Source organism: Salmo trutta, chromosome 10 (assembly GCF_901001165.1).
Source record: "Salmo trutta chromosome 10, fSalTru1.1, whole genome shotgun sequence".
Lineage (NCBI taxonomy): Eukaryota > Metazoa > Chordata > Actinopteri > Salmoniformes > Salmonidae > Salmo > Salmo trutta.
The window spans coordinates 41,533,028-41,557,564 of NC_042966.1; the positions used below are offsets into that span (position 1 = coordinate 41,533,028).

Sequence of the window (24,537 nt, forward strand, 5' to 3'; positions counted from 1 at the left end):
GTAGACCCGGAGCGTTAGACCCGGAGCGGTAGACCCGGAGCTGTAGACCCGGAGCGTTAGACCCGGAGCGGTAGACCCGGAGCGGTAGACCCGGAGCTGTAGACCCGGAGCAGTAGACCTGGAGCAGTAGACCCGGCGCGTTAGACCCGGCGCGTTAGACCCGGAGCGGTAGACCCGGAGCGGTATACCCGGAGCGTTAGACCCGGAGCGGTAGACCCGGAGCGGTAGACCCGGAGCGTTATACCCGGAGCGTTATACCCGGAGCGTTAGACCCGGAGCTGTAGACCCGGAGCGTTAGACCCGGAGCGTTAGACCCGGAGCGTTAGACCCGGAGCGTTAGACCCGGAGCTGTAGACCCGGAGCGTTATACCCGGAGCGGTAGACCCGGAGCTGTAGACCCGGAGCGTTATACCCGGAGCGTTATACCCGGAGCTGTAGACCCGGAGCTGTAGACCCGGAGCGTTAGACCCGGAGCTGTAGACCCGGAGCGTTATACCCGGAGCGTTATACCCGGCGCGTTAGACCCGGAGCGGTAGACCCGGAGCGGTATACCCGGAGCGTTAGACCCGGAGCGGTAGACCCGGAGCGGTAGACCCGGAGCGTTATACCCGGAGCGTTATACCCGGAGCGTTAGACCCGGAGCTGTAGACCCGGAGCGTTAGACCCGGAGCGTTAGACCCGGAGCGTTAGACCCGGAGCGTTAGACCCGGAGCTGTAGACCCGGAGCGTTATACCCGGAGCGGTAGACCCGGAGCTGTAGACCCGGAGCGTTATACCCGGAGCGTTATACCCGGAGCTGTAGACCCGGAGCTGTAGACCCGGAGCGTTAGACCCGGAGCTGTAGACCCGGAGCGTTATACCCGGAGCGGTAGACCCGGAGCTGTAGACCCGGAGCGTTATACCCGGAGCGTTATACCCGGAGCTGTAGACCCGGAGCTGTAGACCCGGAGCGTTAGACCCGGAGCTGTAGACCCGGAGCGTTATACCCGGAGCGTTATACCCGGAGCGTTATACCCGGAGCGTTATACCCGGAGCGGTAGACCCGGAGCGGTAGACCCGGAGCGGTAGACCCGGAGCGGTAGACCCGGAGCGGTAGACCCGGAGCTGTAGACCCGGAGCTGTAGACCCGGAGCAGTAGACCCGGCGCGTTAGACTCGGCGCGTTAGACACGGCGCGTTAGACCCGGAGCGGTAGACCCGGAGCGGTAGACCCGGAGCGGTGTGTGCTGTTGCTGATCTGTGCTCACAGATATCAGATTTCTTAAAATGTAGCCCAAACAGAGATTACAAATAGAATAAATAGCATCTTCACAACAGTTTCCCTTGTTAGAGATTTCTGAATCCGCCTTTCATTGACTCTGAACTTCCCTATTTGCGTTTTCCTCCATAAATACCTTTTTTTTTTTTTTTTAAGATGCATTGTTTGATGAGAGAGGAGGAAGGGAGGGAAAATCAACAGACAGAGGTAGACTGAATGGTACCATGCTGTGTGTCTCTTTGCATAACATTTGCATCAGCCAGCAAGCCATATGACATCCATTAACCTCCAAGGAGATGTCCCAAATGGCACCTTATTCCCTACATAGAGCCCTAAGGGACTTGGTGAAAAGTAGTGCACTATATAGGGAATATGGGTGCCATTTGGGACACAAACCGAAAGTGATTTCCCTTCACTCCTCATACTTACAGACACTGTCTGAATGAGTCAGTTGTTACAATGACTGCTAATTGGATTTTAAATAACGCCGATTTCTGTCTCTTTGTGGGTACAGGAATTAAAGGAGGCCACAACGTGATCCAACAAGCTTGGGGTCTGACCGTAAGGGAACTGATGCAACCGACGATCCGTCCATTGTCCTGTCGTCCATTGGTCTCCTGAGAAGTAGCTGAGGGGGGGGGACGTACCACTCTGTTACCAAAGTACCTTGGATTAATGTATGGCACAGGCTCACGGTGGGAGAACGTGATTCTGGGTTTCCTGCAGGGCTGGAGTACATAATTGATACAGGCCTGGAGTGAGCCTGTACTATCAGGATTGGTGTTGGCATGGCTCAGTCCACCTTTTGGACCTTCTCTTCATCATGACTGGTCTGCTTGACCACAGACCCTGAGGAGAGCCTGTAACCGTCGGAGGTAGTGAGCACTCTTTTTCTCCAGAGGATTTTTCCTAAGAGGACGGGGCCTCCATGTAACACAAAGAGATCTAAGTTGGACGATACAAAGACTCTACAGCTACTACAAAAAAAATACAACAACAAAAAAACACGAAAACTCAGGCTTGCTTTTGAGAGGAAAAGCCTGCAGATTTGTCTGAGTTTGAGTGGAGAGGCTTTTTCTACCAGCCTATCTTCCATGGCAAAGCCTTTGATGGCTTGAGCAGCTGACAAAACAAGAGGAGGGTCAGATAAAAAAACCCAGATCAGTTTAAGTTCAAACACACTAACCAAGGGTATAACCAAACACCTTCTTTCTCTTACTACACTAATAAACTTAACCTTTCTGAAAAGGACTTAATAGGAAAGATTTCAACGTAAATCTCGATTGGATCTGCTGGATTGGGAAAGGATTCTTCGGTGGCTGGTTATCGATTCTTTTAAATCAGGTATGGCAGCCACAGTATGATTGGATGGTGGCTTCTTTACGCCTCGCTGACCAAAACCCTGGTTTCTAACAATATGTGTAATTGTGTGTGTGTGTGTGCGTGCATGTGTGTGTTTTCTAATGAGACGTGAGGAGAGGTCAGGACATTCATTCTTAATTGAAGTCAAATCAGAAGCCAGCTACTGGTCTAATGAAAAGAGAAACCAAACTTCACTAGTCACAGTAAAAGCTAAAGGAAGACAACGGACAAGCAGTTTGCATCTTGCTGTATTAAAAGTTGTTTGTTTGTTTGTACATAGAGGTATCGTACGTGACATCTTTTACTTGTTTTGTGCTCATCTAACTTACATGTCAATGAATATTCATTTTCTGGCTACCAGTCACAGCTCTGGCTACCAGTCACATCTCTGGCTACCAGTCACAGCTCTGGCTACCAGTCACATCTCTGGCTACCAGTCACAGCTCTGGCTACCAGTCACAGCTCTGGCTACCAGTCACATCTCTGGCTACCAGTCACACCTCTGGCTACCAGTCGCTACCAGTCACATCTCTGGCTACCAGTCACATCTCTGGCTACCAGTCACATCTCTGGCTACCAGTCACAGCTCTGGCTACCAGTCACAGCTCTGGCTACCAGTCACATTTCTGGCTACCAGTCACATCTCTGGCTACCAGTCACACCTCTGGCTACCAGTCACAGCTCTGGCTACCAGTCACAGCTCTGGCTACCAGTCACATCTCTGGCTACCAGTCACAGCTCTGGCTACCAGTCACATCTCTGGCTACCAGTCACATTTATGGCTACCAGTCACATCTCTGGCTACCAGTCACACCTCTGGCTACCAGTCACAGCTCTGGCTACCAGTCACAGCTCTGGCTACCAGTCACATCTCTGGCTACCAGTCACAGCTCTGGCTACCAGTCACAGCTCTGGCTACCAGTCACAGCTCTGGCTACCAGTCACAGCTCTGGCTACCAGTCACATCTCTGGCTACCAGTCACATCTCTGGCTACCAGTCACATTTCTGGCTACCAGTCACATCTCTGGCTACCAGTCACACCTCTGGCTACCAGTCACAGCTCTGGCTACCAGTCACATCTCTGGCTACCAGTCACAGCTCTGGCTACCAGTCACATCTCTGGCTACCAGTCACATCTCTGGCTACCAGTCACAGCTCTGGCTACCAGTCACATCTCTGGCTACCAGTCACAGCTCTGGCTACCAGTCACATCTCTGGCTACCAGTCACAGCTCTGGCTACCATTCACATCTCTGGCTACCAGTCACAGCTCTGGCTACCAGTCACAGCTCTGGAGAGAGAAAGAGAGAGAGAGAAAGAGCGAGAGAGAGAGAGAGAGAGAGAGAGAGAGAGAGAGAGAGAGAGAGAGAGAGAGAGAGAGAGAGAGAGAGACGATTTCACAACAGTTCATCACAAGGCCTGGCTTTGTTCACATACACACACAGTCTAGCAGTGATGAAAGGCAGCCTTGAGAAAGATACAGAAACATGTAAAACAACTAAGGCCAAGCTATTACGTTTCACAAGCTAAAGCCAAAAAGCCCAAGCACAGGGATTCAATTCAGTAGCCGAACCCACATGTTGAAGGATTTTCTCCAAACAGGAAATGAGGGAAAGCGAAATACATTGTAAATGTATGAAGTCTCTAAAGTCTGAGAGAAATATGTTCCCTGAAAACATCCCTTTGTACTCAAGGCAGTTTTAGCCTTGCTAGATGCTCAAATGTGTTTTCTGTGATAGGCAAATTGTAAAAGTAACGATTTATATCAATTTAAGTCAGCATAAGGCCTACATGCCATATCTAATATTGCAGATTAGTGCAGAACAGGCTTGAGGCAGGACAATTCAAACAAACAGCATTTATTAGAAACCAGGGGTTTGGCTTCCCTGTAAAAGCCTTCCTTGTAAAAGCCTTCATTGTAAAGGCCTTGTGCTTTAACTTTACCCTTCTGTCTCCTTCCTAGGGAGGGGATACCACAACCTCAAAACAAGATGGCCGCCCAATGCAAGAACTTCCTGCTCTTCTTGACCAGGCTAGGACTACTCCTGGGTCTGGCTAACCCTCTGGTGACCTCCGCCTCCTGCCCCTCGTCCTGCCGGTGTGATGGGACCTTCATCTACTGTAATGACCGAGGCCTCACCTCTATCCCTACCGGCATTCCGCTGGATGCTACTATTCTCTTCCTCCAAAACAACAGGATCAAGAGCGCCGGCATCCCCACCGATCTGAAGAGGCTAAGCAACGTTGAGAAAATCTATCTGTACTGCAATAATCTGGATGAGTTCCCCCAGAACCTGCCGAAAGGGGTCAAAGAGCTGCATCTACAGGAGAATAATATCCGCATGATTACGCATGCGTCGCTGGGTCAGATCCCGGTGATTGAGGAGCTACACCTGGATGATAACTCCGTCTCGGCGGTTAGCATCGAGGAAGGAGCGTTCAGGGACAGCAACCACCTGAGACTACTCTTTCTCTCCAGGAACCATCTGAGCACCATCCCGTCTGGCCTTCCGCAGACCATCGAGGAGCTGCGCTTCGACGACAACCGCATCTCGTCAATATCAGAGGCATCCCTGCAGGACCTGATCAATCTAAAGAGACTCGTCCTGGACGGGAACCTGCTCAACAACCGAGGCATCGGCGAGATGGCCTTCATCAACCTGATTAATCTCACCGAGCTCTCCCTGGTGAGAAACACCCTAACGTCGCCACCGGCTAACTTACCAGGAACCAGTTTGGAGAAACTGCAGCTCCAAGACAACCACATAAACCGGGTACCGGCCGGGGCCTTCGCTTTCCTCAGGCAGCTGTATCGGTTGGATCTATCAGGCAACAACCTGAGCAGTCTGCCTCACGGAGTGTTCGAAGACCTGGATAACCTCACGCAGCTCCTACTCCGTAACAACCCGTGGCAGTGTACTTGCCGGATGAAGTGGGTGAGAGATTGGTTAAGGTCGCTGCCGACAAAAGTCAACGTCAGAGGGTTTATGTGCCAGGGACCAGACAAGGTCAAGGGCATGGCTATTAAGGATTTGTCCATGGACTTGTTTGACTGTGGAGGATCTGACTTGGGCAGGGGCCAGGGGGACCCTACCGAGACCAGCACTGTCTCTAACACCTTATTGCCCTCACAACCCCAATGGCCCTCCTTTGTGACCAAAAGACCAGTGGTGAGAATGCCTGACCGGAATAAGAACTACCGCAGTACTACGACACCGTCAGGAAGAAAGATCATCAGGATCAGTGTGAAGTCGAGCAGTGCAGAGACAGTGCACATCTCCTGGAGAGTTTCTGTACCCTTGACTGCCATGAGGCTCAGCTGGTTAAAACTGGGCCACAACCCTTCGTTCGGTTCCATCACGGAGACTATCGTACAGGGCGAGAAGAAGGAGTACCTCCTAACAGCTCTAGAACCGGAATCCTCGTACAGGATATGCATGGTTCCCATGGAGACCAGTAACATTTACTTGACGGACGAGACACCAGTTTGCATAGAGACAGAGACCAGTTCTCTGAAGGCTTACAAACCCACCACCACACTGAACCGCGAGCAGGAAAAGGAGCCTTACAACAATTCCAGTCTGCCTTTAGCCGCGATCATCGGAGGGGCCGTGGCTCTGTTGGCAATAATAATGCTGGCGTTTGTGTGCTGGTACGTGCACAGGAACAGTTCACTGTTTTCCAGGAATTGCACCTACAACAAGGGCCGTCGGAGGAAGGACGATTACGCCGAGGCGGGGACGAAAAAGGATACCTCGATCTTGGAGATACGAGAGGCCTCTTTTCAGATGATCCCTATACACCCCGTGCCCGTGTCCAAAGAGGAGTTTGTGATACATACGATTTTCCCTCCGAACGGATTGAGTCTGTACAAAAGCCCACACAGCGAGACCAGTATTAGCAACAGGAGCTACAGAGACAGCGGAATACCTGATTCAGACCACTCCCATTCATGATATTGATAACGCGGGACATTTCCTTATAAATGAGTGCGTTTGTTGATGACATGAAACTAAAGTGGCTAAAAGACTTTGTTATAATACACTGGATCTACAAGACTGAGTGGGGAATCAATGTTCTTCTGTACATTTGCCCATATAATTTATATTTAAGGACATTTTATGACAAAGAGGAGAAGAAATGTGGTTCACATTGCAGATAGTAGGGCCCTCACTGAGCCGCAGGTCAGTGTATATTGTAACTAAAACTGCAATTCTATATTTTAGGGGTTGGTAGTAATTTGTACTGTATTTTTTTTTGGCTTACGGTTACCCTAACAACCAACTATAAAAAAAACAACTCTGTTCCACTGAGATATAATGACTTGTCAACTGTGAAAGTGGGTTTTCATTGCTGTGTTGAACAATCAGACTTTAGAGAACCTTGTAGAATAAAGCACAGGTCATTCTTTACACTCGTTTTGTGAATGTTCGGTAAAAACCAAAAGGCAAAAAAAATAAAAAAAATGACATGATGATCGAAACTAGGGCCCAGCTCATTAACTGAGAAGAACCAGGGCGAAGCCGCTAGACAGTCGTTCTCTGAAGAGAGACAAGCAGAGAGCAGTCTTCTACATGTATCTGACTATCTCTGGAAGCATGACTAGATATGGAGCTGTCCTGCTTTACTTCTCTGCTTGTCTCTCCTCAGAGAACGTTTACTTCTCTGCTTGTCTCTCCTCAGAGAACGTTTAGTTCCTCTGTTTGTCTCTCCTCAGAGAATGTTTACTTCTCTGCTTGTCTCTCCTCAGAGAACGTTTAGTTCCTCTGTTTGGAAAAAACACAGAAACACAGAGAGAGTCGATCGCAACAGACGCCCAGGCGGGCGCGGCTCCTGTGTGTGTGTGTGTGTGTGTGTGTGTGTGTGTGTGTGTGTGTGTGTGTGTGTGTGTGTGTGTGTGTGTGTGTGTGTGTGTGTGTGTGTGCGTGCGTCTGATGTGTGTCAGGCAGGCCACAGCACAGGGCAGATGAAGCACACAGACCTTTAGGACAATTACCCAGGATGAGATTAACCCATGCAGGGTGGCCAGGCTGACAAACAGAGATGACATAAAGAACCCCAACTATATCTATTTGTTCTAGCCAACAAAAAAGGCTAAACTACAATGGATGACATTCTCCAGTACCCTGTACCATACGTCATCTAAACGTTGCCCTCAAACATAGCTTAGATATAAACCGGTCCGTGAAAAAGGTTCTATAAATAAACAACACATTGGCTTTCTTTTGAATACAAACTGAGCATCACCGATTTCCTTGTTTATGATTAGTTCCCCCCCCCCCAGATTGACTACTTCTATGTTGCCACAATTTCAAAGTTGAATTGTTCTTTATAAAGTAGATTTGTTCTTTACAAAGTTGAATTGTTCTTTATAAAGTAGATTTGTTCTTTACAAAGTTGAATTGTTCTTTACAAAGTTGCTCAGGGATTCTTGAAACAATTGTCCTGTCTTTCGAGAATCCCTGAACTGAAAACCAAAGTGCGTTGAATGCCCTTTGGCCAGTCGTGTATGTGCCTTGATCCAATGCTTATTGTATTTAGCTTTCTAAGAAATCACTGACTTTTTTTGGGTCATTCACACTTGAATATGAGAAAATATTGCAGAATAAAAGCGGATAAAAATATCAAAGACTGGTCTCTCTTACCTGAAACACTAACAAGACATTTCAAAATTACAATTTGGGCCACATTCTCAATTTGAATAACAGAAATGTGTGGGGGGCACAGCTTAGTTGAGGTAATTGAAGCACAGGAAGAATAAAAAATGTATGAAATGAAATGTATGCATTCACTACTGTAAGTCGCTCTGGATAAGAGTGTCTGCTAAATGACTAAAATGTAAAATGTAAATGTAAGTAATATGTACATGTAGGTAGGGGTAAAGTGACTATGCATAGATAATAAACAGAGAGCAAATAGTCTGCAGCAAATAGTCCGGGTAGCCATTTGATTAGCTGTTTTAGGAGTCTTATGGTTTGGGGGTAGAAGCTGTTAAGAAGCCTTTTGGACCTAGACTTGGCGCTCCGGCACCACATGCCATGCGGTGCGAACAGTCTATGACTAGGGTGGCTGGAGTCTTTGGCAATTTTTAGGGCCTTCCTCTGACACCGCCTGGTATAGAGGTCCAGGATGGCAGGAGGCTTGGCCCCAGTGATGTACTGGGCCGTACGCACTACCCTCTGTAGTGCTTTGCGGTCAGAGGCCGAGCAGTTGCCATACCAGGTGGTGATGCAACCATCGAGAACATTTTGAGGATCTGAGGACCCGTGCCAAATCTTTTCAGTCTCCTGAGGAGGAATAGGCGTTGTCGTGCCCTCTTCACGACTGTCTTGGTGTGTTTGGACCATGATAGTTTGTTGGTGATGTGGACTCCAAGGAACTTGAAGCTCTCAACTTGCTCCACTACAGCCCCATCAATGAGAATGGGGGTGAGCTCGGCCCTCCTTTTCCAATAGTCCACAATCATCTCCTTTGTCTTGATCACGTTGAGGGAGAGCTTGTTATCCTGGCACCACACTGTCAGGTCTCTGACCTCCTCCCTATAGGGTCTCATCATTTTCGGTGATCAGGTCTACCACTCTTGTGTCGTCTGCAAACTTAATGATGGTGTTGGAGTCGTGCTTAGCCACGCAGTCATGGGTGAACAGGGAGTACAGGAGGGGACTGAGCACGCACTCCTGAGGGGCCCTTGTGTTGAGGATCAGCATGGCAGATGTGTTGTTACCTACCCTCACCACCTGGGGGGGCGGCCCATCAGGAAGTCCAGGATCCAGTTACAGAGGGAGGTGTTTAGTCCCAGGGTCTTTAGCTTAGTGATGAGCTTTGAGGGCACTATGGTGTTGAACACTGAGCTGTAGTCAATGAATAGAATTCTCACATAGGTGTTCCTTTTGTCCAGGTGGGAAAGGGCAGTGTGGAGTGCAATAGATATTGAGTCATTTGTGGATCTTTTGGGGCGGTATGCAAATTGTACTGGGTCTAGGGTTTCTGGGATGATGGTGTTGATGTGAGCCATGACCAGCCTTTCAAAGCAAGTCATGGCTACAGACGTGAGTGCTACGGGACGGTAGTCATTTAGGCAGGTTACCTTGGTGTTCTTGGGACCAGGGACTATGGTGGTCCGCTTGAAACATGTTGGTATTACAGACTCAGACAGGGAGAGATTGAACATGTCAGTGAAGACACTTGCCAGTTGGTCAGCGCATGCTCGGAGTACACGTCCTGGTAATCCGTCTGGCCCTGCGGCCTTGTGAATGTTGACCTGTTTCAAGGTCTTACTCACATCGTCTACGGAAAGCGTGATCACACAGTCGTCCGGAACAGCTGGTGCTCATCTGCTTGAGGCTGGGGTTGGTCGTATGTGTGTGGAGAAGCCACAGTGTGTGATTTATATCTAATGATGTGGTGAGATCTGGGCTCTCTCTGGGGGTTGATCAGCCTCCCAGGCTCACAGTGTGTATGTGTGTGTGTGTGTGTGTGTGTGTGTGTGTGTGTGTGTGTGTGTGTGTGTGTGTGTGTGTGTGTGTGTGTGTGTGTGTGTGTGTGTGTGTGTGTGTGTGTGTGTGTCTGACTGCCTACAGTGTGTGTGTGTGTGTGTGTGTGTGTGTGTGTGTGTGTGTGTGTGTGTGTGTGTGTGTGTGTGTGTAATCTAATGAAGTGCCACTGTATAGAGGGAGTGTAGCTTCAGTCACTACACACCACAGGGATGAGCCGCCATACAGAGGGAGTGTAGCTTCAGTCACTACACACCACAGGGCTGAGTGGAGATGAATAGAGACAGAAATGACATTAACAACAGGGCTGCTGCTCATTCAGTCAGGGGCCTCCTCACAAATACAGATATACACTCAAGTTCCCAGTTTCACGAAAATGGTTCGCTCCTACAGACAGTGAATGAGGTGGACGTGACTTGGTATATAAAGCAGGCAGACAGGCATCGAGGCATTCAGTTACTGTTCGATTGAACGTTAGAATGGGCAAAACGAGTGACCTAAGCCACTTTGAGCTGGGTATGATCGTAGGTGCCAGGCGCGCCGGTTCCAGTATCTCAGATACGTACGACAATGTCTAAGGGTTCGTTGATGAGAGGTCGAACGGTGGTGTGCAGAACGGCATCTCGGAGTACAAATCTCGGAGTTCTTTGTAGCAGACGACCACACCTGGTTCTCAGCTAAAAACAAGAAGAAGAAGAAGAAGAAACGGCTCGAGTGGGCACACCATCACCAACACCGGACAACTGAGGAGTGGAAAAACATCGCCTGGTCCGACAAATCCCACTTCCTGTTGTGTCATGCTGATGGCAGAGTCAGGATTTGGCGTAAACAGCACGTGTCCTGGTTTCAACGGTACAGGCATGTGTCGGTGGTGTAATAGTGTGGAGGATGTTCGCCTGGCACACGGTAGTTCATTTGATACCATTTGAGAAACGTTTACATGCCCTGATGAATTCAGGCTGTTCAGGAGGCAAAGGAGGGTCCGACCCGGTAAACTAATAAACTGGCCACTGGGTGTATATGACACACTCATACACTAATATATATGTACTCATAAACGAATATATATGTACTCATAAACGAATATATATGTACTCATAAACGAATATATATGTACTCATAAACTAAAATATATGTACTCATAAACGAATATATATGTACTCATAAACTAAAATATATGTACTAATAAACTAAAATATATGTACTCATAAACGAATATATATGTACTCATAAACTAAAATATATGTACTCATAAACTAATATATATGTACTCATAAACTAAAATATATATACTCATAAACTAATATATATGTACTCATACACTAAAATATATGTACTCATAAACTAAAATATATGTACTCATAAACTAAAATATATGTACTCATAAACTAAAATATATGTACTCATAAACTAATATATATGTACTCATGAACTAAAATATATGTACTCATAAACTAAAATATATGTACTCATAAACTAAAATATATGTACTCATAAACTAAAATATATGTACTCATAAACTAAAATATATATACAGACACATCTACATAGTCATCCATAGGTGCATTCATAAACCCAACCATGCAGTCTTAACACACCTATGTAGTCTTAACACACCCATGTAGTCTTAACACACCCATGTAGTCTTAACACCCATGTAGTCTTAACACACCCATGTAGTCCTAACACCCATGTAGTCTTAACACACCCATGTAGTCCTAACACACCCATGTAGTCTTAACACACCCATGTAGTCTTAACACACCCATGTAGTCTTAACACCCATGTAGTCCTAACACACCCATGTAGTCTTAACACACCCATGTAAACTTAACACACCTATGCAGTCTTAACACACCCATGTAGTCTTAACACACCCATGTAAACTTAACACACCTATGCAGTCTTAACACACCCATGTAGTCTTAACACACCCATGTAGTCTTAACACACCCATGTAGTCTTAACACACCCATGTAGTCTTAACACCCATGTAGTCTTAACACACCCATGTAGTCTTAACACCCATGTAGCCTTAACACCCATGTAGTCTTAACACCCATGTAGTCTTAACACACCCATGCAGTCTTAACACCCATGTAGTCCTACCACACTCTAGGCTCTAATTAGAGCTGGGGCAGCCGCTAGAAGCTGCAGAAGTGATCCGGACCTTAAGTGTACACTCACCCTGTGGCCCCTACACTACTTTTATCAGATCAACTGGAAATGAAAGTAAACCTCTGTTTTTAGAACGGTATAATTCCTCTGTGTGAATGTTGTCAACAGTTGACTAAATGCTCTGCTCTGTCATTTGACTGTTACTTTGCTTTCAATATATTCTTGAATTGTTTGTGGGTGTAAGAGTGTCTGTGTGAGCAACTACTTTGGAGAAAGAAAAAACTATTGTTGAATTAAAGCAAATGTGATAAGCTATTATGTACTCACACTGCAAGCATTTAGTCTTTAAGACAAGGTGTACAGTTGTCAGTGTGCTGTATGCTTAAGACCCGAGAGGCGTTCTCTCACCGCAATTCAAGGTTGACATCAAAGAGCTTTGCTTCTTTTATTTCCTCGACTCCTCATTCACTCTGATGAACGAAATGCCTACGAATGCTTATTAACTGCGTAGGAATGCATATGAATATTTATGAATTGCCTATGAAACAGCATATGAATTGCCTATGAAACAGCAGATAAATTGCCTATGAAACAGCATATGAATTGCCTATGAAACAGCATATGAATTGCCTATGAAACGGCATATGAATTGCCTATGAAACAGCATATGAATTGCCTATGACACAGCATGTGAATGCCTATGAAAGAGCATATGAATGCCTATGACAGCATATGAATGCCTATGACACAGCATATGAAATGCCTATGAAACAGCATATGAATGCCTATGAAACAGCATATGAATTGCCTATGAAACAGCATATGAATGCCTATGAAAGAGCATATGAATGCCTATGACAGCATATGAATGCCTATGACACAGCATATGAAATGCCTATGAAACAGCATATGAATGCCTATGAAACAGCATATGAATTGCCTATGAAACAGCATATGAATTGCCTATGAAACAGCATATGAATGCCTATGAAACAGCATATGAATGCCTATGACATAGCATATGAATGCCTATGAAACAGCATATGAAATGCCTATGAAACAGCATATGAAATGCCTATGAAACAGCATATGAATGCCTATGAAACAGCATATGAATGCCTATGACACAGCATATGAATGCCTATGAAACAGCATATGAATGCCTATGAAACAGCAGGAGTGTGTTTCCTACCTGAGTAGCGAGAACGGGGGGTCTATATCGCTAGTCAGGATGAGAACCATCCTAACCAATCCACAGTTCTGTTCCAGAACACCAGTCTTCACAACATGCTACAGATGAGATCAGGTTCAAAAGGAAAAGTCCAGCACATCGATGATCTTGATGCGTCCTAACGTTTAATGGATCTTATTGTACCAATGTTTTCAGTCTCAATAGACCTTGACCAGGGTATTTATACAGATGAACCCCATTTCATTAGACAGGAAGCCCAAACTTCCCGTTTACCCTAGCTGCTCTCTACAGTAACAGTCAGTTATTGATGAGGCTTTTACCTTAAAAGTAACTTTTCCTCTTGTTCTCCTAACCACGTGGGAGAATCATACGGAAGGAAGATGAAGTGGATTTACATGCTAAACATGTTGTTACATTGACTAGGTCTACAATGACAAAACGTTAAAAAAAAAACGTAAAGTCATTATCATGTGAGAGTACTGTTTTAAAACTGTCTTGTGAGATTACTGTGTAAAACTGTCTTGTGAGAGAGCTGTCTTTTGTGATCTCATTGTAGATTGAATTTATTCTGTTGCAGAAAGATAGATAGGTTGGAATGAAATATGAACTAGAATTGAAGGCTTCTCCTTCATCACCCTGCTAGGAGCCGTGACCCTGGTGACCTCCTGCGACCCTTCGTGACCCTGCTCCCTACTTCACTTTTCCTTCTCCCGGCTCCACTCTCAGAATATCCCTCCCACCATCTCACTGATGGACTCACAGAGGTCAGATGGTCTCACAGAGGTCAGATGGTCTCACAGAGGTCAGATGGTCTCACAGAGGTCAAGGAAACCATTAAACAGTACATGACACATGACTCATACCCTTGTCTCTGACGCATACCTTTCTCTCTGAGTCAGAGCCAGTAGCCTACCAGTCAGTGACATTATGACCTCACTGTGACCAGGCCAATAGCTGACCAGTCAGAGACAGTATGACCTCACTGTGACCAGGCCAATAGCTGACCAGTCAGAGACAGTATGACCTCACTGTGACCAGGCCAATAGCTGACCAGTCAGAGACAGTATGACCTCACTGTGACCAGGCCAATAGCTGACCAGTCAGAGACAGTATGACCTCACTGTGACCAGGCCAATAGCTGACCAGTCAGAGACACCCCTCACCATCAGGATCGTTAAAGTGATGGAAGCCACAACAAAACACTGACTCATTAGAGTTCAAAGAGATCAGGTCACATTCTGGCCAGGGAACAAGAGGTGAAAAATGACACACGTGACTGCAGAAACATACATACACATATACACACACACACACACACACACACACACACACACACACACACACACACACACACACACACACACACACACACACACACACACATAAACATGAGCTCTGTCAACAAAAAGGACACGGCAGGATACTTGAGGAGAAAGGAACGAACAGCCAGCCGTTCTGTTTCGTTTGAAATTCAAAAGAAAATAAGGATGAAAAAAAAGGAAGGTTAGATGTGTTGCTGATGTCAGACTGAACCGTTACAACTCCTTAGAGCACAAAGCTTCACAAGACACTGAAATGGTACACTAGTTCATATAGTACACTGGTTAATATAGTACACTAGTTCATATAGTACACTGGTTAATATAGTACACTGGTTAATATAGTACACTAGTTCATATAGTACACTAGTTCATAGAGTACACTGGTTAATATAGTACACTGGTTAATATAGTACACTAGTTCATATAGTACACTAGTTCATAGAGTACAATAGTCCATATAGTACACTAGGTCATATAGTACAGTAGTTCATACAGTACTCGAATAGTACAGTAGTTCATACAGTACTCATACAGTACATTAGTTCATATAGTACTTATATAGTACAGTAGTTCATATAGTACTCATATAGTACAGTAGTTCATATAGTACTCATATAGTACATTAGTTCATTTAGTACTTATATAGTACAGTAGTTCATATAGTACTTATATAGTACAGTAGTTCATATAGTACAGTAGTTCATATAGTACTCATATAGTACAGTAGTTCATATAGTACAGTAGTTCATATAGTACTCATATAGCACAGTAATTCATATAGAACTCATATAGTACAGTAGTTCATACAGTACTTATATAGTACAGTAGTTCATATAGTACTCATATAGTACATTAGTTAATTTAGTACTTATATAGTACACTAGTTCATATAGTACTTATATAGTACACTAGTTCATATAGTACAGTAGTTCAGATAGTACACTAGTTCATATAGTACACCAGGTATTATAGTACAATAGTTCATATAGTACACTAGGTCATATAGTACAGTAGTTCATATAGTACTCATATAATACAGTAGTTCATATAGTACTCATACAGTACATTAGTTCATATAGTACTTATATAGTACAGTAGTTCATATAGTACTCATATAGTACAGTAGTTCATATAGTACTCATATAGTACATTAGTTCATTTAGTACTTATATAGTACACTACTTCATATAGTACTTATATAGTACACTACTTCATATAGTACAGCAGTTCATATAGTACTCATATAGCACAGTAATTCATATAGAACTCATATAGTATAGTAGTTCATACAGTACTTATATAGTACAGTAGTTCATATAGTACTGATATAGTACATTAGTTAATTTAGTACGTATATAGTACACTAGTTCATATAGTACTTATATAGTACACTAGTTCATATAGTACAGTAGTTCATATAGTAATCATATAGTACAGTAGTTCATATAGTACTCATATAGCACAGTAATTCATATAGAACTCATATAGTACAGTAGTTCATACAGTACTCATATAGTACAGAAGGTCATATAGTACAATAGCTCATATAGTACAGTATGTCAAATAGTACTCATGTAGTACAGTAGGTCATATATTACTCATATAGTACAGTAGCTCAGATAGTACTCATATAGTACAGTAGTTCATATTGTACTCATATAGTACATTACTCATATAGTAAGTAGGTCATATAGTACTTATATAGTACAGTAGGTCATATAGTACAGTTGTTCATATAGTACTCATATAGTAGAGTAGGTCACATAGTACTCATATAGTACAGTAGTTCATATAGTACTCATATAGTACAGTAGGTCATATTGTACAGTAGTTCATATAGTACTCATATAGTACAGTAGGTCATATTGTTCTCATATAGTACAGTAGCTCAGATAGTACTCATATAGTACAGTAGTTCATATAGTTCTCATATAGTACAGTGGGTCAGATAGTACAGTAGGTCATATAGTACTTATATAGTACAGTAGTTCATATAGTACAGTAGTTCATATAGTACTCATATTGTACAGTAGCTCAGATAGTACTCATATAGTACAGCAGTTCATAGAGTACTCATACAGTAAAGTAGTTCATATAGTACTCATATAGTACAGTAGGCCATATAGTACAGTACTCATATAGTACAGTAGGTCATATAGTACTCATATAGTACAGTAGTTCATATAGTACAGTAGTTCATATAGTACTCATATTGTACAGTAGCTCAGATAGTACTCATATAGTACAGCAGATTATAGAGTACTCATACAGTACAGTAGTTCATATAGTGCTCATATAGTACAGTAGGTCATATAGTACAGTAGTTCATATAGTACTCATATAGTACAGTAGTTCATATAGTACTCATATAGTACAGTAGTTCATATAGTACTCATATAGTATATTAGTTCATACAGTACTCATATTGTACAGTAGCTCAGATAGTACTCATTTAGTAGATTAGTTCATACAGTAGCTCATATAGTACAGTAGGTCATATAGTACTCATATTGTACAGTAGCTCAGATAGTACTCATATAGTACATTAGTTCATACAGTACTCATATAGTACAGTAGCTCATACAGTACTCATATTGTATAGTATCTCATATAGTACTCATATAGTACAGTAGTTCATACAGTACTCATATTGTACAGTATCTCATATAGTACTCATATAGTACAGTAGATCATATACTACTCATATAGTACATTAGTTCATACAGTACTCATATTGTATAGTAGCTCATATAGTACTCATATAGGACAGTAGGTCTATTTGGCCTATTTATGCTCAAAGTTAAATTAAAGGTTAAATGCCCTTTCTCCTCTCCAAACATAGTGTATGAATAATCCTCTCCAAATATTCAACTGTATTTATTTAGGACTTTGTTCCCGGGGACACACAACTTTTGACTTTCTAAGAACCAACATAAAAAAGCTTTTCTTGGTGACACGTTCGCTTTGTGTGGCGAGGGTGTGTGTGTGTGTGTGTGTGTGTGTGTGTGTCCCCGCTTTCCCTTGTATCCTGTCCCAACATCTTGCACATCAAACGCTAGCCTCTCATTTCACTTCTCTTCACCTAAATGCTGAGTGGAGGTCAGAAGCCAAGCGCTAGGCCTGTTCTAGACCTCCCACGATGCATGTACTGCTGCCGAAGTTTGTGTGTGTGTGTGTGTGTGTGTCAAATCAATTACAAGTTGATGTGTCACATACACATGCTTGTGTTACTAGCTTCAACACAGAGAGAGGGAAAGAAAGGGAGAGAGAGAGGGAAAGAAAGGGAGAGAGAGAGAGAGAGGGAAAGAAAGGGAGAGAGAGAGAGAGAGGGAAAGAAAGGGAGAGAGACAGAGACAGAGACAGAGACAGACAGACAGACAGACAGACAGACAGACAGACAGACAGACAGACAGACAGACAGACAGACAGACAGACAGACAGACAGACAGTGTATGTGTCCTCCAAAACATCAGCTTTCCCCTAAACCTGTCGGCATCTCTCCATGTGCTACTGTACAACTCATTGATTTTAGAGACCGACACCATCTTAACAGGAGAACAGACAGCATCCTCCAATGTGTCCTCGTTGGACAGCCAAGACCTCAAATAGCATCCATGTTAACACACTCATCTTTTCACAGCCTTGCTTTCCCCCAATTTTCCTCCTGTGACTTTGCTGTTCTCCGATCCAAACAGCCTCTGTTGAAAATGTACAAATTCAGAGAGTACAAAAAAGGAGTGTGAAATATGATGCCCATTAGCCAGAGTGATAGATCATTCAGAATGATTGATATGAATGGCTACATAATGTTGTGTTGTCCTTGTTGCAGTAACCGTATTTCCGCAACACCGACAGTCATGAGTCACGATTGCAGTCAAATGCCACGTGTTCTCGTCTTCTGCACTCTGGACATGCTTTGGTAGTACCCAACTCGATCAGCAGTTCCTAATGGCCTAGTACTCAGAGATCTATTGTCCCTCCATCAGGTCCTAATGGCCTGGTACTCAGAGCTCTATTGTCCCTCCATCAGGTCCTAATGGCCTGGTACTCAGGGCTCTATTGTCCCTCCATCAGGTCCTAATGGCCTGGTACTCAGGGCTCTATTGTCCCTCCATCAGGTCCTAATGGCCTGGTACTCAGGGCTCTATTGTCCCTCCATCAGGTCCTAATGGCCTGGTACTCAGGGCTCTATTGTCCCTCCATCAGGTCCTAATGGCCTGGTACTCAGGACTCTATTGTCCCTCCATCAGGTCCTAATGGCCTGGTACTCAGGGCTCGATTGTCCCTCCATCAGGTCCCAATGGCCTGATACTCAGGGCTCTATTGTCCTTCCATCAGGTCCTAATGGCCTGGTACTCAGAGCTCTATTGTCCTTCCATCAGGTCCTAATGGTCTGGTACTCAGAGCTCTATTGTCCCTCCATCAGGTCCTAATGGCCTGGTACTGAGCTCTATTGTCCCTCCATCAGGTCCTAATGTCTTGGTACTCAGGGCTCTATTGTCCTTGTCCTTCCATCAAGTCCTAATGGCCTGGTACTCAGAGCTCTATTGTCCTTCCATCAGGTTCTAATGGCCTGGTACTCAGGACTCTATTGTCCCTCCATCAGGTCCTAATGGCCTGGTACTCAGAGCTCTATTGTCCTTCCATCAGGTTCTAATGGCCTGGTACTCAGGACTCTATTGTCCCTCCATCAGGTCCTAATGGCCTTGTACTCAGGGCTCTATTGTCCCTCCATCAGGTCCTAATGGCCTGGTACTCAGGACTCTATTGTCCATCCATCAGGTCCTAATGGCCTGGTACTCAGGGCTCTATTGTCCCTCCATCAGGTCCTAATGGCCTGGTACTCAGGGCTCTATTGTCCCTCCATCAGGTCCTAATGGCCTGGTACTCAGGGCTCTATTGTCCCTCCATCAGGTCCTAATGGCCTGGTACTCAGGACTCTATTGTCCCTCCATCAGGTCCTAATGGCCTGGTACTCAGGGCTCGATTGTCCCTCCATCAGGTCCCAATGGCCTGATACTCAGGGCTCTATTGTCCTTCCATCAGGTCCTAATGGCCTGGTACTCAGAGCTCTATTGTCCTTCCATCAGGTCCTAATGGTCTGGTACTCAGAGCTCTATTGTCCCTCCATCAGGTCCTAATGGCCTGGTACTGAGCTCTATTGTCCCTCCATCAGGTCCTAATGTCTTGGTACTCAGGGCTCTATTGTCCTTGTCCTTCCATCAAGTCCTAATGGCCTGGTACTCAGAGCTCTATTGTCCTTCCATCAGGTTCTAATGGCCTGGTACTCAGGACTCTATTGTCCCTCCATCAGGTCCTAATGGCCTGGTACTCAGAGCTCTATTGTCCTTCCATCAGGTTCTAATGGCCTGGTACTCAGGACTCTATTGTCCCTCCATCAGGTCCTAATGGCCTTGTACTCAGGGCTCTATTGTCCCTCCATCAGGTCCTAATGGCCTGGTACTCAGGACTCTATTGTCCATCCATCAGGTCCTAATGGCCTGGTACTCAGGGCTCTATTGTCCCTCCATCAGGTCCTAATGGCCTGGTACTCAGGGCTCTATTGTCCCTCCATCAGGTCCTAATGGCCTGGTACTCAGGGCTCTATTGTCCCTCCATCAGGTCCTAATGGCCTGGTACTCAGGACTCTATTGTCCCTCCATCAGGTCCTAATGGCCTGGTACTCAGGGCTCGATTGTCCCTCCATCAGGTCCCAATGGCCTGATACTCAGGGCTCTATTGTCCTTCCATCAGGTCCTAATGGCCTGGTACTCAGAGCTCTATTGTCCTTCCATCAGGTCCTAATGGTCTGGTACTCAGAGCTCTATTGTCCCTCCATCAGGTCCTAATGGCCTGGTACTGAGCTCTATTGTCCCTCCATCAGGTCCTAATGTCTTGGTACTCAGGGCTCTATTGTCCTTGTCCTTCCATCAAGTCCTAATGGCCTGGTACTCAGAGCTCTATTGTCCTTCCATCAGGTTCTAATGGCCTGGTACTCAGGACTCTATTGTCCCTCCATCAGGTCCTAATGGCCTGGTACTCAGAGCTCTATTGTCCTTCCATCAGGTTCTAATGGCCTGGTACTCAGGACTCTATTGTCCCTCCATCAGGTCCTAATGGCCTTGTACTCAGGGCTCTATTGTCCCTCCATCAGGTCCTAATGGCCTGGTACTCAGGACTCTATTGTCCATCCATCAGGTCCTAATGGCCTGGTACTCAGGGCTCTATTGTCCCTCCATCAGGTCCTAATGGCCTGGTACTAAGAGCTCTATTGTCCTTCCATCAGGTCCTAGTGGCCTGGTACTCAGGACTCTATTGTCCCTCCATCAGGTCCTAATGGCCTGGTACTCAGGACTCTATTGTACCTCCATCAGGTCCTAATGGCCTGGTACTCAGAGCTCTATTGTCCCTCCATCAGGTCCTAATGGACTGGTACTCAGAGCTCTATTTTCCTTCCATTAGGTCCTAATGGCCTGGTACTCAGGACTCTATTGTCCCTCTAACCACTCTGACATCAATGTAATTGATTTAGAAAAATCCCATCAAACACTAATCATCAAAACAGTATCATGCTATTAAAACTCACCGTTAGGCAAATGTTATTGACCTCACTGTGATGATCAATTTGAAGAAAGAAGTTCAACAGCAGGTTGAAACTAAGTGGAAAACATGGATGTTGTTTCAAAGCAAAACACAACAAAATGGACAGCGCGTTCTAAAGGTGTGGTACTCAGAACATCTTTACCCATATCAGAGATTATGCATTTTTTATCTTTATTTAACTAAGCAAGTCAGTTAAGAACAAATTCTTATTTACAATGACGGCCTAGGAACAGTGGGTTAAACTGCCTTGTTCATGGACAGAACGACAGATTTTTACCTTGTCACCTCTGGGATTTGATCTTGCGACCTTTCGGTTACTGGCCCAACGCTCTAACCACTAGGCCATCTGCCGCATACTGTACACATCAGCCTATACATAAGATCAAGCCCCACCCAAAAATAATAATGATTGTGCCCTTATAAAATACTACCACATATTACGCATGGCAAAAAAACATTAAAAAAATAAATAAAAAAGATTTAAGATGTCTTTGGTATATAATTGGTCTTGCCTCAACAAATTCTAGTAATCGCCTATGAGTGTGGACTGTATTATTATTCCACATACCAGATGGACTGGTTACCTGATGCTTTGCTCCAAATGTTCTATCCATCAGTCTGGGACAGAACGTATAGATAGGCCTATATTGGATGGACTGGTTACATGATGCTACACTCCAAACTTTCTATCCGTGAGGCAAATACTGTTGGTTCACTGATTGTGCAGGGTGGCTTACAGAGTTCACCTACAATTATAGTGAATTTGCATTTGATTATGAATAGCCTAGTAATATGGCAATTGTGTATATTTTCATAATTAATAGGCTGACACATTACATTTAGCTGCAGAATATCTGACCACCGTGTGTTTCTACCTCCTCTCCTCCAAATTAAGCACTGGGTAGCTGCAGGAACATGGTTGGGTAGCTGCAGGAACATGGTTGGGTTAGTTGTAGGAACATGGTTGGAGAGTTGTAGGAACATGGTTGGGTAGCTGCAGAGAGCATGGTTGGAGAGCTGAAGGAACATTTTTGGGTTAGCTGCAGAGAACATGGTTGGGTTAGCTGCAGGGAACATGGTTGGGTTAGCTGCAGAGAACATGGTTGGGTTAGCTGCAGAGAACATGGTTGGAGAGCTGAAGGAACATGGTTGGGTTAGCTGCAGAGAACATGGTTGGGTTAGCTGCAGGAACATGGTTGGGTTAGCTGCAGGGAACATGGTTGGAGAGCTGAAGGAACATGGTTGGGTTAGCTGCAGGAACATGGTTGGGTTAGCTGCAGGAACATGGTTGGGTAGCTGCAGAGAGCATGGTTGGAGAGCTGAAGGAACATTGTTGGGTTAGCTGCAGAGAACATGGTTGGGTTAGCTGCAGGAACATGGTTGGGTAGCTGCAGGAACATGGTTGGGTTAGCTGCAGAGAACATGGTTGGGTTAGCTGCAGAGAACATGGGTTAGCTGCAGAGAACATGGTTGGAGAGCTGCAGAGAACATGGTTGGGGAGCTGCAGAGAGCATGGTTGGAGAGCTGAAGGAACATTGTTGGGTTAGCTGCAGAGAACATGTTTGGGTAGCTGCAGAGAACATGGTTGGGGAGCTGCAGAGAGCATGGTTGGAGAGCTGAAGGAACATGGTTGGGTTAGCTGCAGAGAGCATGGTTGGAGAGCTGAAGGAACATGTTTGGGTTAGCTGCAGTAACATGGTTGGAGAGTTGAAGGAACATGGTTGGGTTAGCTGCAGGAACATGGTTGGGTTAGCTGCAGAGAACATGGTTGGAGAGCTGCAGGAACGCGGTTGGGTTAGCTGCATGAACATGGTTGGGTAGCTGCAGGAACATGGTTGGGTAGCTGCAGGGAACATGGTTGGGTTAGCTGTAGGAACATGGTTGGTTACCTGCAGGAACATGGTTGGGTAGCTGCAGGAACATGGTTTGGTAGCTGCAGGGACATGGTTGGGTAGCTGCAGGGAACATGGTTGGGTTAGCTGCAGGAACATGGTTGGGTAGCTGCAGGAACATGGTTGGGTAGCTGCAGGAACATGGTTGGGTAGCTGCAGGTACATGGTTGGGTAGCTGCAGGGATATGGTTGGGTAGCTGTAGGAACATGGTTGTGTAGCTGCAGGGACATGGTTGGGTTAGCTGCAGTAACATGGTTGGGTTAGCTGCAGAGAACATGGTTGGGTTAGCTGGAGGAACATGGTTGGAGAGCTGAAGGACCATGGTTGGGTAGCTGCAGTGACATGGTTGGGTTAGCTGCAGGAACATGGTTGGGTAGCTGCAGGAACATGGTTTGGTTAGCTGCAGAGAACATTGTTGGAGAGCTGAAGGAACATGGTTGGGTTAGCTGCAGGAACATGGTTGGAGAGCTGCAGGAACATGGTTGGAGAGCTGAAGGAACAAGGTTGGGTAGCTGCAGAGAACATTGTTAGAGAGCTGCAGGAACATGGTTGGGTTAGCTGCAGGAACATGGTTGGAGAGCTGCAGGAAAATGGTTGGAGAGCTGAAGGAACATGGTTGGGTTAGCTGCAGGAAACATGGTTGGAGAGCCCATGGCATTCAGAGTTTGGGCTGAATATCACCTGTCTTGCAACGAGGCTGCATGCTCTTCCAACAGTGGTTGATGTTTGAGTTTTAATAAATGTTCTTATCTCAGACATTTCTACCTGTGTGAAAGCAGAGCTTTGATGGTTGCCACTAAAAAGAGGATCCCGGCTGCTAATATATTTATTTCTCAGCTGCTCCTCTATAAAATCGGAGTAGCCTACCCAGCATCCTTTAAACTGTGGGAAAACAGCCTCTTTTCGCTATTCCAGTGTATGGATGTATTTTTCCCCCTGCCATTGTTCCTGCCCATTTCATAATGGGCCATTCCATTTTTTTGACGTATTAGTAAACACAAGATTAAACTGAGAATAGTCTGATGGGTGAAAATAGGATGACTTGATGAGAGAACAAGGGACAGAGGCAAGGAACAGAGAGCAAGCTTTTTTTGTTGTCTTTTTCAAATAGTCGACAGTCGCATCATGCAGCCCATATATGTTTTGATTTCTAAGACATTCTAAGGTTTGCATAATTCACAAATAAAGTTGCCAAGTACCTCTAAATCTAGTGTATAGCACCTGTTTCAAATAATCACTTTTAAGCTGAACCCCTTGGGCTGTGCCGTGGCGGAGATCTTTGTGGGCTATACTCGGC

The 24,537-nt window shown here is 45.1% G+C and overlaps 1 protein-coding gene across 1 annotated transcript in view; it reads left to right on the forward strand.

Annotated features, from left to right (window-relative positions):
* Positions 1 to 8,248, forward strand: part of LOC115201726 (leucine-rich repeat transmembrane protein FLRT3-like) — a 28,156-nt gene extending 19,908 nt beyond the window's left edge. Inside the window, exons 2-3 of the mRNA XM_029765578.1 lie at positions 1,772 to 2,601; positions 4,583 to 8,248. Of these exons, the coding sequence (XP_029621438.1) occupies positions 4,611 to 6,575 (1,965 nt within the window). The 5' untranslated portion in view covers positions 1,772 to 2,601; positions 4,583 to 4,610 and the 3' untranslated portion in view covers positions 6,576 to 8,248. The remainder of the gene's footprint in view (positions 1 to 1,771; positions 2,602 to 4,582) is intronic.
* Positions 8,249 to 24,537: the final 16,289 nt, after the last annotated feature.